Raw genomic sequence first — 14626 nt, 5'->3', positions numbered from 1 at the left:
CACAGAACTCAACATTCTTTACAAATTATCTTTATCTTTACAATTTAAATGGCTGGCTATGATTGCCTCCGGTTTTTACACTTTTAATTTCTTATCATTTACTTTCTTATCCAAAATCAACAAAGAACCATTCGCAACCTTTATTGATTGGCTTATCGATCTATTCGTATTCTTCAAGGATATTTCATCTGCATTTTCAGTGAAACGACTTCTAACATGGCAGGGAGATAAAAGAGACCATGTTAGGCCAGAGCAAAGAGTTTGATTCTGTGGTCAAAGTACAAAATCTCCCTCGCTCCTGTTCCAGATTCGATGAATCTAGAACATGCTTCATTGACGACTCCATGACTCGTAGTGCGATTGGAAAATTTCAACCTTTTTCAATGCTGACTGTGTAAACAGTTCGACCATTTTCAAATCTCTAGCCACGCACACGATTTGAAATTTTTTAAATTTATAAGCACTTGAAACTTTCATTTGCCAGATAAGTGCGTTGCATAGTTTGACTTAGAGTAATCTATTTCCATTTTTGAATGGGTGAAACACTTGTCAACACTGATGGAGACTAACATACAATTCAATTATTGTCCGGAAAAGTCCTAAGGCATAATTATGCCGTCCACCGAAAGTGGATTCCAAATTCAACGTATATGATATTTTTCGTGTAATCACTTTAACTAAGAAAAAATTTTCATTGTTTATATTCACTACGATATCATCAATTGCATGTAAACTATTCAGGGTCGGGAGCTAAAAAATTGAACTAACCGGTTTATAGGGCTTGTGGGGTATTTCATTAGCCTCCAAATAACCGAGTGTCTGAGTGTATGCGCCTGAATTATTAAAAAAAAATAACAATTAGTTACGATTTAAGTAAATAGAAAGAGGAAAAAAAAAGATTTGTCCAAAAAATCGAATCTGAATATTTTCTGGACAACTTAATCAGCTAATGAAGTTTCTGTACGATCATGGAATTCGGACTCCTTCATCGATAGACAGTATAATAACCAAAATCTGAGACGTGATCTTGAAAAGACTGTTGTCATCGGAAGAACAAAATGAAAAGAGGGGAAAAGGAAGCCTTTACTTAATTCTAGATGGAATATCAATTCGAGGAAGTTTCTGTGCGATCGTGGAATTCGGACTCCGTCATTGATCTCTCTTCCCTGTGCTCGTCCTTCTCTACGCTACTAACTTAGCTGCTGCCGCCGCTCTTCTGCCCGAAGAAGAAGGTGAACAAAAGAAGAAGAAACCCAACAATCTCGTATTGCTTTCACCGTGCTGTTCCTTTTCCTCCTCCTGTTTTTGGCTCGCACGTGCACCGAGTTGTAATTTATTTGTCCTTTCTTTCCCAGGTAAAGAAAGTTGTTGTACATGTGTATTCAACCTCAAATACACGCGAATCTAACATCGTTTGTGCTTTGTTTTGCATGATGTATTGCTGTTCCTTTGACTTGTCGGCTCTTTTCTCTCGCAGTGGATGCTTTGAGAGAAATAGGAGAGACATTAGGGAAATCGGACTGGGATTTTTTGGGTCAAAATGAAAATCCATTGGATCAGGGAATTGAAAGTAAAGTTCCGCTATTCGATTGCAAAATTTATTGAAATTCAAGAATCATGATTGAAATCCACCCATAAAAATTAGCCGCACTTGCATATGGCATTTTCGTTTCGCATGCAAAAACTTAAAAAAGAAATGGGTAGAAAAAGAGTAGAGAGATGTTATCACTGGTAATTTCCATCACGTTGAAGTTGTATGATCAATTTCTTGTCAAACTTTCAATTCGACAATGATTTACCCCTAAATAAAGGAATAAGTGCATTAGAATTTTAAAACTTGTTGCTAAAGTATTATCAAGTTTTAAAATTTTGAAAAAATGCAGTCAAGTTCTTATTGAACGGAAAAAATTGATGAGGATTTTTTTTAGTATTTTTGAGTAGTGGGGTTCTGAGCCCTGAGATGGTTGCCATGTCAACCATTTTAAAAAAAAATTAAGAGAAATTAAAAGGAAAAATGAAAAGAAATAAATTAAAAAAAGGAAAAGCGGTTGAAGGTTTGAGAGAAAAAATTTTGGAAAAAAGAATCTGCCAAAAAAGGGAAAAATCAAACAAGAAATTAAAAAAAAAAAAAATCGGTAGCTGCAGCATCGAGTAGAGGGAACTAGCAGCAGAGGGAGCTGCGGTGCCGCCACCGCCCACGCATCGGCAAAGGGCATCAGGCGAAGCCGACCCTGACACCATGGCTACCTCCGCTACTGAAAATAGCTATGCAAGGGCGCGGCCCTCGCTGGCATCGACACTTGCCGGCGAGGTCTGTGATTTCGCCTCTCACAGGAACCACTTCGGTGGCGAGGGTCGTGGCCCTCACCATAGATCTTGGCGGGGGCAGACCTCTCTCAGATCTACAGTGAGGGTGTTCTCTCTCAGACCTCTCTCAGATGTACAGCAAAACAACCATTATGGGAAGCTTCTGATTCATTCATTGCAGAAGTATTCATCACTCTTCAATGATTGGAAGTGTTGAGGGTGATCACTAGGAAGTGGCAGTTGGAGAAATTCTGTTATATGGAAAAACAAAAGATGAACATTAGACAACTATCAATTGTTTTGGAAAGCAAAAAGATCAGATTGTTTATGTCATCTTGGTCTATGAACTAGTAAGATCGGTTCCATAAGAATTTGCCAAGATCATGAACTTGGTGTTATCTTTTCACCCAGAAAGGTTCAGGATAAGCTGTTGCTTTACAATTTTGATTCTGCTTTTCGGTCTCACTATCCAACCAAAAATCATGTGAATTTGGTGAACAATAGCTGCCTGATTTATACTAGGCACACGTTCCCAGGACTTTTTACTATACTATTTTTTCTACTTTTCTGTGACCTTGATGGGCTTCACCTATATACATTTATGAACTTTTTCATCCTAAACCGTACTGCAACCTCGTGGAATCATAATAATGAGTAGAAAATGGCCTCATTGGTGTTTTGTTCATTTCCTGAGCTTCATTAAAAATGTGAAAATTGAGGAATTTCGAGTCTTCAATAAGTCAATGATAAAGATGAGTTGAAAATGACATGAAGTCATGCTCATGAGTGTTTTTTAAGAGGTAAACTTCTATTAGTGTACTTTTGTTGGGGGCACACCATAGACAATGCCTGAAATCGATACATCTACAATTTCCGAACTGTGAGCTTAGCAACTAGACATTCCCGAAACTTAGTTTGAGATCTTAGGTGCTTTTGTCATGTCAAATCGAGTTAACATGATAAAGGAAACAAAGCGTTCTCATGAGCATCTTGAATTTTTCAAGGACATAAATGGGTGAATTTATGATGTGCATGCTATACCGAAAAGTTCAAAATACAAAAAACTCATACAATTGAGAGTCACCGAGATGAAGCCAGACCTTGTGCCTAAAGGCCAGCACGTGCTCTATTCTCATGCGAGGACTTGGACGGACAATAACGTGGTTAGGTAGCATCCTTCAGCGATGTTCTTATTCCCTATATTTACACCATCTAATTCCCTTACACTTCTGGATAGAAAAAATGATGAACAGAATAATTACTGAACGAATCCGAGTCCTAAAAATCTGCGAGAAGCTTGCTGTCTGAAGAATGGCTGAGGGTCTCATCCTTGCTAGTGAAATAAGCCGAAGAATCAATCCATGGACCTTGTATGGACATGCTTCCCGGCACCTGGTGAGTGTCCTGAGAGAATGTTGAGACATTTGTTTGGCTATCATTAGCTAGCCTCTCTAAGGCTCTGATCCTAGGATCTGGACTTGTTGCGGTGCGCTTGATTATCGGTACTTGAATCGCGCTTTTTCCTTCAAGCATGCTCACCACAGATGACATTGGCGGCCTGAGGGTTGGTGAAGGATTGGTGCATAGTAGTGCCAGGTTTAGCATTCTGATTGCCTCTTCCTCGGAGTAATCTGAGCCGAGACGTGGATCCATGAGTTCAAGAACGTTCCCTTGCTCTTGTAATACATAGGCCTTTCATCATGTACCAATAGAAATAGAAGATCAGTCGGTTATATGGCTTTTAGAAAAGGAAAACAGTTTTAGGAAAAACTAAGATGGAATCTCATCATGTTCATGCATTCATGTTCTCCACCGCTGAGCATGCTCTTGAATACATATTAATATTCTAAGCTTCTAACCCATTAGGAAAAACTAGGATGGAATCTCATCATGTTCATGCATTCATGTTCTCCACCGCTGAGCATGCTCTTGAATACATATTAATATTCTAAGCTTCTAACCCATCTTTTCTTTTTCTTTTTCTTTTTAGGGAGAAGTCCTTTAAAGAAATTACTCCATATATTTATTTACTCTGATCGAATTTGTTCCTAATAGCTTGTTCCATCATTTAATTATGAAGTCACATGCCATCATTCTACTTGCAAGTCCCCAAAGCAAACCCGCAGAAAGTAGAGAAAGAGAGCTTCAAGTCCAATAAAAGCTTGGCTACATGCTTGGCTACATGATTTCTATAAGCCTTAAAGTCGCTATACGTTACCCAGTCAAGGAGATAAACAAATTCTTCCTTTGGCCTGTAATTTGTGTTGCTCTTTCCGCTGACAATTTCCAAAGCCACGACTCCAAAGCTGTAGACATCAGCTTTGTCTGTCAAGTGGCCCCTCATTGCATATTCAGGAGCCATGTAACCCCTGAGGCAAGCGAAAATAGTAATGATGAATATGGCTATCGAAGGAGGACATTCAGGAAAAACATTACAGATATTTAGCAATCAAAAGTTCATTAGATAAAGCTAATTAAAGGAAGAGAATTAACCAGAATAACAGAAGACTTACATTGTTCCAGCTATCCTTGTGCTGATATGCGTATTCTCTTCCTCATCGAGTTTGGCCAAACCAAAATCTGAGATCTTGACATTTAGTTCCTTATCAAGCAGCACATTTGCCGCTTTTATGTCCCTATGAACAATTTTCAACGTAGATTCCTCGTGAAGGTAAGCCAATCCCCTTGCTATTCCCAAACATATTTTCTTTCTCGTGGCCCAGTCCAACTCAATCAGCTGCTCATCTCGTCCTGGGAAGAGAGAGAGAGAGAGAGAGAGACAAAAAGAGTCCAGTTGAATGCTCATTAATAGCATATTAGTCAGCTTAGGAAAAGCATCTTTTACCAAAAAGTGCACGGGCAAGACTATTGTTCTCCAGATATTCGTAAACTAGCAACAACTGATTTCCTTCAATGCAGCAGCCGTATAGCTTTACGAGATTTGGGTGTTGCAGAGCAGATATCATGCCTATCTCGTTGAGAAATTCACGATTGCCTTGCTTTGATTTTGAAGAAAGCTGCTTCACAGCAATTATAGTTCCATCCGACAGTATTCCCTGAGATTAATCATATGAATTTAAGACTCATAACTAATCAGACGTTATTTCATTAAAAAAAATGGTCAGCTTGACAAGATCCAGGTTGGTAAGTCTAAAACAAAGATACATACTGAATTTATCAGACAGTTCCTTCACATTGAATGGAGAATGAAGTTATGAATATATTGTGAACTACCTTATAAACTGGCCCAAATCCTCCTTCACCTATCTTATTCACAGAGTCGAAGTTGCCCGTAGCAGCTTTGATTTGCCTTAAAGTGAAATGGCCAGTTTGAAGATCTAGCCCACGTAATGCTGACAAAAAAAAACCAAGGTATATATTAGGAATGCAATAATAATAATTGAAGGAAAAGCACAGTTCTTCAACAAACTCTCAATCCGAGGAGTGATTCACCTATATGGTCATGCCTCAAAGACATGCAATCTTAGTTAAAAGAAAAAAAGGCCAACTTTTGGTGTCATAGTTTGGGCTAATTCCAAAAAAAAGCACAAACTTTAGGTTGAGTGACAATTCTGGTCTTAATTTTTTTTGTCTAGTAAAAAAGCACCAACTTTAGGTCGAATGACAATTCTAGCCCCAACTTTTTTTTGTTTCATAAAATATCACAAACTTTCACTTTTATCGCAAATCTGGCTCCTCGTTGACTCTCTATCTGAAGTCACCCTTGTTTGAGAAAAAATGTTATGGTCGTGAACTTGGCGGATCTTGTCTATGGCGTCTGTCGACGGGCAGTGGTCTACAGCTTTAGATTACGACAAAATGACAAAGTCTAGCCAGAGGTGTTCAATCTAGAGGTCTTTTTTACTTGCCGGTGAAGTGAAGGAGACAAACGGTTTTACCGTTATTCTTGAAGTTGTGGCTCCGAGAAGAAGACAATGAATAGTATTTTAAATCTAGTCAGCAAGCCATGTGGATTTATTGCTCAGGTGGAATAGTCAAGTTGGATAATCGATGGTTCTAAGTCAAGAGATGCCAGATTTGGGAATTAAGTGAAAGTTGGTGCTTTTTTACAAGATAAAAAAAAAGTTGGGGGCCAGAATTGTCGCTTGACCTAAAATTAGTACTTTTTTTTGGAAGTAGGCCGTCATAGCTTACTCATAAGAATTCCACAAAAAGTACAAAGAAAGCAGATAAATACGATTTTGAATTAAGCATCATACTTGTGCAATGAATCAAAGAGTGACAGAGTCGTGCATGAGCAGACATGTCAGTATGATAATCTCACCTGGATCTTTAACTTCTCTGCCACCAAAGAATCCTGATAGCCAAAGGACTAGTAATATCAATACAAGGAGAAGCACTGAAGCTACCGCGATTCCAGTGATTGCTTCAGCTGATAGTTCATTGCTTCCAACGTGAAAGTCTACGAGTAGGAAAAAACATGATAGATTTATACGTGAATGCTTCAATGACCACATGAGGAAAGAATAACAAAGATATGTGCATCAGTGTTGACTTACTCGGTGTCACTGCAATAGCAGAAATAAGTGGTCCATATGTACCCATATTAGGAATGGCTGTGGTTCCCTTCCCTGACCAATATAAATGAATCCCCAAAGTACTGCCATTCACATAAACATTATCGAAGTCCTTGTATATGCCCTTCCCGACACCTCCCGCTTCCTCTGCAATATTAAAATCCTTCAACACTTGATGGCCCTGCAGAATTAACAAGAATTTCGATAAGAAAAGATCGTGCTCTTGTCAGATTGTTATGTGCAACCCTATCACACACCAAGTCATAATAACAATTTCCCAAGTCAAATTCCTCAACAAAAGACGATAACTCAGCAGAATAGACGAAATTAAAATAATAATTGGGTGCCAAATTTCACTTCACTTACTTGTATCGATACGTCGAATATACGTTTCCCTAGACTGCTAAATGTTTCGTCATTGGAAAATTGAATTTCAGCAAAATGGAGCCGCACTTTGTAACTTCCTTTCATCATGCAAAGGCCATAGTATCTGATCGACCAAGGGGAAAGGCGAGCCGTTTGGTAAAATTCTGAGCCGATCACATTCATGGAAAATGGGTTATTAGTTGTGTAACTAGCTTTATCATTATCCATATAAACCCCGGTGCTGCTGTAAGCCCACTTTTCTGAAGAAGAAGAAGAGAAAACTGATGGCCCATATGGACTGGTGTCCTCTTCATATTGATTCCCCTCGAAAGTCATTTTGCTTCCTCCACAATTGATAAACAAGGAATGGTCTGCATGTGTCGTCGGATGAAATTGCATAAGACACGATAAGGGACAAAAGTAGCTCGACAATTTATGCTCAACAACAATTCAAACATAGTAACACCCACATTGTGCTTTCCCGCTGCAGGGTAGATCCTTCTCCAAGCACCAGAGCCTAATGGGATAAATCAGACAGATTGTCAGTAATATAATGTTCACATGCAATTATCAACAATTAATTTAGTTCTTAGTCAAAGAGACTTACGAATTGTTTCCGTTGGATGAATAGCTGGAAACCAAATTACTGAAAAGCGACACAATGGGTTAAATAATAACTCTAGAAATGTGGGGACAAGACAAAACTATAAAATTTCTGCCTCAAGAGAGAAAGTGCATCGACTCACACTTGTGATTGCTGACAACTAATTGGAGGAGAACCGGTGAAATTGTTATAAGATAAGTCGCTGCAGTTCATACCTTGACCTAGTTAGTGTGCATATTCACCTCCATAAATAATAATAGTACAACATCGAAGAGTTACATATCAGATGTGAAACCAGGAGTCTCGTATTAAGAATTATGAGTCAAATCCTGCAATCTATGAAAATTTTATGGAAAGCCAACAACGAAAAACTGGATATTTTCATAGGACACTAACAGAGATTCCTTGCTGCTTGTTACCCAACTGGGTACTGCTCCAGTAAGGGTGTTGTTTGTCAGAAACCTACATTCACAAATAAAAGTCATGTAACACTTGTCCAAAGAATTGTTCGGAATCCAAAAATATGAGGTGTATATAATACTAATGAGGAAGGAAAGTCAACTACATATTTGCTGAGACATTAGGAGTAGTCAAGAAAATTTGTAATTACATGAAATTCAGACCCTCTCCCATCGTGTCAGGAACTTGACCGGTCAATCTGTTGTCGCTCAAGTCTCTATCCAAAGAAGAAAAAAAGGAGACAAATCAGATAGTTTTCTCAAGAAAACTTGCAGAAGTTCATGTAATTCAGATTGAGGCCTTTCTCATTCAGGAAACAAGTCTCTTCTCAAAATATGCAATAAACTGTCGGTGCTTGATAACCGGTCCACTGGACTTCACAAAGAGCAGAAGATATATCTTACGATCAAATGAAATATCCACCTTATTTTAACAACTTACAATGTCTTCAAACCTGTCATTTCCCCAATGTAACCGGGAATTGAGCCGGTTAGCAAGCAATTTCTCAGAATCCTGAGATGTGTAAACAATAGTTATTGGTAATTTAGCTATAAAAAAACGAGACAAAAGAAGCAAATCAAATATTCATGATATTGAACTCACAAAGTCGTCATCATGTTCATGCCCTGCAAATCAGGAAAATTCAAGCTTGGACCTTTCAAATCAGATATTCTCCTGGACGCATATAAAATCACTCCATCACATAACATTAACGTCCATCCTACCTTTTCGAGACATAACAAAATCTTACAAGATTATAAGAGACAAAGAACAATTGCACAGGATTGAATGCTCACAATTCCCTCAAGTTTGTCAACAAAGATATGCTTGAAGGAATAGGTCCCTCCATAGACGTGCCTTGCAAGTCCCTGAAAGCTTGATGCCGTCATATAAGAATGACTTTCGAGTATCTCATAAATCATAAAATTGAATATTTTTTGCCCTGATTGAGAAGGATTGGGATACGTACAATCTTGTAATTTTGGTCCAATTCCCAATAAAATCAGGTATCTTTCCTGATAAAGTGCTTCCATCTATGCGACTGCAAGTGGTCAATGGGTAAAAATCCCTCAAAGGAAATTCAGTATGTTAAGAAATAAAAAGAATTATGATGCTGCTTACAATTCTTCTAAGTTCTTTAGATTGCCAAATAATTCGGGTATTGTTCCCGTGAAATTATTAGCAGACAGAAGACTGCAAAAAAAAAAAAAAAGATCTAGGAATTAGGAATGCTGAAGGATCATGTCTCAATGTATAAGTGTACAAAACATAGAACAAAGTATATTTTCATCTCCCTAAACAAAGAGAAACTTTGTTCCAATTTAAGCAGGAAGATTAAACTCAGATCTTTTATTTCATAATCTTGCAATCAAGAGAGCTCTCGAACATTAAGAAAGGACTTAAGAAATGTGTTATGCAGGCAAAAGTGTGCCACTTAATGTACTTCAATTTACTTACAGTCTCCTTAAGCGGCTCAAGTTTCCAATGTTTGGCTCAAGAGCGCCTTCAAGCAGATTGTCATATAATACACTAGCATAGACATAAATTTATCACCATCAGGTCTAACATATTCTCAATACAAAGGCACGTGATTTATAGTAGGTCTTACAGCTCCTCTAGCGTGCTGATGTTGCCAATTTCCTTGGGAATACCACTTATGGGATTTCCAACTGTTGACCTGATGCACCAAAGTGAAAACAAAATCATGCTTCTTTTTTCTGAGAACTCCAAATTAAATTGAGATAATGGTATCTGATGTATGATAAGATCAACTTACAGTTTGGTAAGTGGTATCTGAGTAAGAGTTGTGGGGAGCGTTCCACTGATGTAGTTAAGAGAGAGGTCTCTGCTTGCATATAATGCTCACTTTAGAAATTTTACAATTCTCAAGCAATAATTTGCTGAACTTCCAAAAAATTATTTATTTAGATTCCCACGATTGCTACATTTCTCAGATAGATACATGCTTGAGGAAAGTGGTAACCAGGTGCTAAAGAAAGATCAATAAAGAATTACGGAAAACATTGTCAATAATAGATAAGGTGGAACCAGAATAATTTTCACCCAACTCATAGCATGCTTTTCTGTGATGTCCCCACGAAAATAAAGAACCATGGCCCATCAGCCATATTCAAGTTCTATGGCCTGCCTTCCAGATGGGAAGATCTCACGCGGTCAAGTAACTTACATTTCTGATAGGTAAGTGAGGTTGCCGAATTCATCAGGAAAAATTCCTGTCAAATTAAGTCTCTTCAGCTGGCTGCGAAACGAAGAAGAATAGGTAAATTGCAATTGATGTACGTGAAAGAAGGATACCGAAAGAAACGAAAATAACTGTCAGGTCTTCCATACATGTTTGTGACATGGCAAACTGTGCTGTCATTGAAGGAACAGTTGCAAGTCACGTTGCTTAACTGTAGCGGAGCGAACTTCACGTTTAGACCAATACCCCCACTGCATGATGTTTCGCTTACATTCCAGTATTTGTTTTGCAATTTCGTGGCAATTGTTTTCAGTGTATCAACTGCAAGCACAAACCAGAAGTTGAACATCCGTTGTCATATCCATTGCTGGAAATATGAAAGAGATTTAGAAGGACCAAATGAACAAGTACACTAGCAGGTGAGTTTGATTGTGGTAATTAGGCTCCAGCCATACAAGCTTTGTAAGTACTTATTTTATGTGACACGTTTTGTGCATTAGCACAGAATGATTTGGAGCCAGCAAAGGTAGCGCCCCTCGGTTAAGATGATTATAATTGGCTCAACCACAAATAAGAAAGGCTTATTCAATCTCGGGACCGTTGAGCAATGAGTAAAGTTCAGACGGTGCATCCTATTTTCTCGATTGGATTAAAACTAGGTGCTTATACAAGCTGCACATATGGGAAGATGAGCTTGCAAGATTAGATATAGTTACAAGCAATCATGATAGATTCATTCCATTGTCATGCATATTAAATGCCAATGCCACCTTCCGCATTAGAATAGCAGAAGAAAGTCACAAACAGAGGGTTGACCAGCAGGACATTCAATCTACACTTGATGTGGAAAAAGTAAACAATGTACATAAATAGGTGAGACAGGACTAGTCTCGTATCTTCTCGACCAAATCAGAGGGGGGGTCAAGAAAACCAATTGCTCCTTTCGCATTGCAATCCAGAGGGCAGGTTCACACCCAAGAAATGAATGCCATTTATTCAACCATCTTATCGCTGGTGGGTTTTAGCTGGCTGATCGGACAGAGAATCTTCATTTCTTGATGATCATAATGCTTCTCACATAATTATGTGATGGTATCTTTTCTTTCCCTTTTAAAAAAGAGCAGGAATTTTTCTATACGTATCAAGATCAGTGAATCGACCAAAAAAAAAAAAGATCAGTGTAACCAAATTGCAGGAAGCGGAGTTAAAAAAAGGTCGTCTTCATGTGAATTGGTGGCAATATTCAAGAAGGCCCATCAATCTAAATTATCGCTACCCGACAAAAGACCACTAGTAATATCAACATCACAGAATTTTAATTGGACAAGTGATAAGATCATATGGAGTCACGTATTCTCTCAAATCCAAACCTTTTAATATATACCTCACGTTTTCGTTTTCAAAAGAAGGTATCAACTCTAAACTGTTGAACTAAAAGTACTGCTTGACGTTCATCCTTCACTATTTAACATTCTGGTTGGACGCACCCGCCATGCATGCACGGATTCAAAATCTGTCCGAGAGAGATGGGCTTGTGCGGGCCCAGACAGACGAGGTTTGACTGAATCAAAAACCCAGTAACTTCTTTTCTGCTGATTTTTCTTGGGTCCTAAATTTCTTTTCCTAACAAGATTAGGATTGAAAAGGAGGTTGGGAAAAAAAGATTACCCTCGCCAACTACCCATTCCCCGACAGGGAAAACTTCACCAACAATCTCCCGGTTCGACCGGTTAATATAAGATTATCTGTGCAATAATTGAGCAAAGAGAGAGTACTTTGAAAGGATTCGATAATCTAATTATGCAGGTAGGATTTTTAGGTTTGAGGGATGGAGGATGAAAATCATGCTGAAATTTTCTCATAAAAATATAATTTTTAGAGCGGCCGGGGGCGGCGGGCCGATGGCCGCCTCGGTCCCGCCCTATCTGCTAGGGAGAGTCTTCGGAAAAGGAAATGAAAGTGCAGAAGAAGTATCTCCCGCCAACCCCCAGAAATTTATAAAAACAAATTCTTGGACCAGAAACAAAAATCGTGAAGAAAAGAGGGCGGAGAAATGTGATAGATGCTCCAAACTTTATAGTTCAATTTGCAGACCTCGACAGAGAAGAGCCAGAGAGAGAGGGAGATTCCGGACCAGAGTTCGCAGAGCAATTATCCCCAAAAAAACAGAGGGCCAAAAAGAAGAACTACCTAACTGCCATTAAAGCAAAAGGCTGTTGTCATTCTCGCGTACCTTCATCCTGTGGCAGGAGTTGAGCGTCACACTCCAAGACCGCAGAGCCAATCACGACGAGAACAACGCAGACAGCCACTCTGCAAACTGAACCCATAGGCACCACCATCGTTAACTTCCGTTGCTTCCCCCGTGCGCGCGACTCACCGACCCAAACTCTGACCTCGATCCCCTAAAAAAAAAACAAAAACCGTTTGCGAGAGCAAAACGACGCGGAAATGCTGCCTCGACCACGACCACAACAGCTCAAAGAGACACCGGAAAGGAGTGATTTATGGAGAGGACGTGAGATGAGGTTTTCCGAGCGCTTTGTGTTTGCCCGAGAGAGAGAGAGAGAGCGACAGTGTTGCCGTTCGAGGGAAAGACTAAAACTAAAGATTTAACAGTTTCCTCGTTATCGTTTTCGGTCAGAGTTGATCTTCCGGTGGCTCTTCGTCGTTAAAAAGTTACCTCTTTGGAAGTGTTGAAAATGCTCATGTCTGTTGGAAAAGTAAAAAAGAAGGGCCCCCGTGTTTGCCACCAGCTGTTTTCGATGCTTTATTGTAAATCGATGATAATTTTGTGTGGACCATCTTGTCGTGTCTGCTCGAGACATTTATTGAATAACTAGATAAAGAAAATGGTTAATATTATAAAAAATCAAAAACTGATATAATTATGATAATTTTATCCTAAATTAATTTTTTTACCACGAAAAACTCCGAACTGATATATCTGTGATAAATTTACCAAAAATTAATTTTTTAACCATAAAAAATCCCAAACTGGTACAATTGTGATATATTTACCCTCCGTTAGTTTCTATTAAATTGAATTAATATCACAAAAAATCATAAACTAGTACGCCTGTGATAAACGGAGGGTAAAACATAAAATTGGTACATCCGTCAAAATGCCACGTGTTATTTAACAAAACAATTTGACAGTAAAATTTAATGGAAATAAACTGATGACAAATTTGTCACAAGTGTACTAGTTTGGGGTTTTTGGCGGTAAAAAAATTAATTTGGGATAAAATTGTCACAGACATACCAATTTGGGGTTTTTTGCACTATTAATCCTAAAGAAAACTCATGATTCTCAAGATATAATTTTTTTTCGGATTATGCATAATCGACCTTGAAATGTTTTTCATTAAAATAAACAAAGAGTACTTGAGATTCTCCTTAACAAGACGCAATTCAACATTACTATCTCCACTCCATGTTCTTCTCGCCACCATCTAATTTAAAACAAAAAAAATCAACTATATATAAATGCAGTTTGAGTTATTCTACTTTAATATCGAATTAATAATAAGTAGAATTCCACAACTTGGGGATAAGAACAGTAGAAGTGCCATAATTTTCGTACGGCGTTCACTTGAGTGCCATAACTTTTTTTTTGTTCACTTAAGGGCCACAACGGAGTAAAATCAATCATTTGAGTGTCATTTCCGGCAAACCTTCCTACATGGATTTTTTTAATTAATTTCTCATTTCGACGTGAATTTTTTTATTAATTGTCTATGTCAGCGCTGACGATACCACGTTGGATTTTATGATTAAGCAAATAACCGATGGCACTTAAGTGATCGATTTTTCAAATTTGTGGCACTCAAGAGAGTGCTATACAAAAATTATGGTACTCCTAGTGTACTTATCCCAAAATGCTTATACATGTGTCTAATGAAGGAGTGATTATTTAAATATTTTGGGAAATTATCAATTTAGTTCTAAACCTATTGTATGAATGTCAATTCAGTTTTAACTTTCTAATTTTGTCAATATAGTCCTGCACATTTGCACGATATTGAAACGTAGCCATTCCTGCCAATTGCCATCGCACATTGCGACGTGAAAATCAACAAATTGCTCATGTCAGCATGCCACTTAGGACAACCAGCGATGACTAAATACCACGTCAGCGATTTTTTA

At 38.3% G+C, this 14626-nt stretch overlaps 1 protein-coding gene across 1 annotated transcript; it reads right to left on the bottom strand.

The window, feature by feature from the left end:
* Positions 1–3415: 3415 nt before the first annotated feature.
* LOC115666371 (probable LRR receptor-like serine/threonine-protein kinase At1g53440) lies at positions 3416–13062 on the bottom strand. The gene is made up of 24 exons (XM_056317143.1): positions 12711–13062; positions 10627–10798; positions 10463–10534; positions 10052–10120; positions 9884–9952; positions 9733–9804; positions 9397–9468; positions 9245–9316; positions 9072–9143; positions 8878–8949; positions 8716–8787; positions 8426–8491; positions 8212–8277; positions 7958–8017; positions 7819–7857; positions 7682–7728; positions 7212–7582; positions 6828–7026; positions 6593–6730; positions 5542–5660; positions 5153–5363; positions 4821–5058; positions 4526–4676; positions 3416–3999 (listed from the first exon to the last, which is right to left on the bottom strand). Exons 1-24 carry the CDS (start codon positions 12817–12819, stop codon positions 3586–3588), a joined length of 3042 nt encoding a protein of 1013 aa, XP_056173118.1. The 5' UTR covers positions 12820–13062; the 3' UTR covers positions 3416–3585.
* Positions 13063–14626: the final 1564 nt, after the last annotated feature.

Source organism: Syzygium oleosum, unplaced genomic scaffold, assembly GCF_021117445.2.
Source record: "Syzygium oleosum isolate NSW1041296 unplaced genomic scaffold, Sole_v2.1 Sole_v2.13, whole genome shotgun sequence".
NCBI lineage: Eukaryota > Viridiplantae > Streptophyta > Magnoliopsida > Myrtales > Myrtaceae > Syzygium > Syzygium oleosum.
This window is presented reverse-complemented; position numbering and strand designations above follow the sequence as displayed.

Bases quoted from the DNA above. Each gene is read 5' to 3' on its own strand.
- LOC115666371 (XM_056317143.1), bottom strand. From the start codon at position 12,819: ATGGTGGTGCCTATGGGTTCAGTTTGCAGAGTGGCTGTCTGCGTTGTT. The intron at 9,805-9,883 runs GTAAGACCTACT...TGTCTATGCTAG, and splicing joins ATCAGCACGCTAGAGGAGCT to TGTATTATATGACAATCTGC. The intron at 7,027-7,211 runs GTAAGTGAAGTG...TTAATTCTGCAG, and splicing joins TATTCGACGTATCGATACAA to GGCCATCAAGTGTTGAAGGA.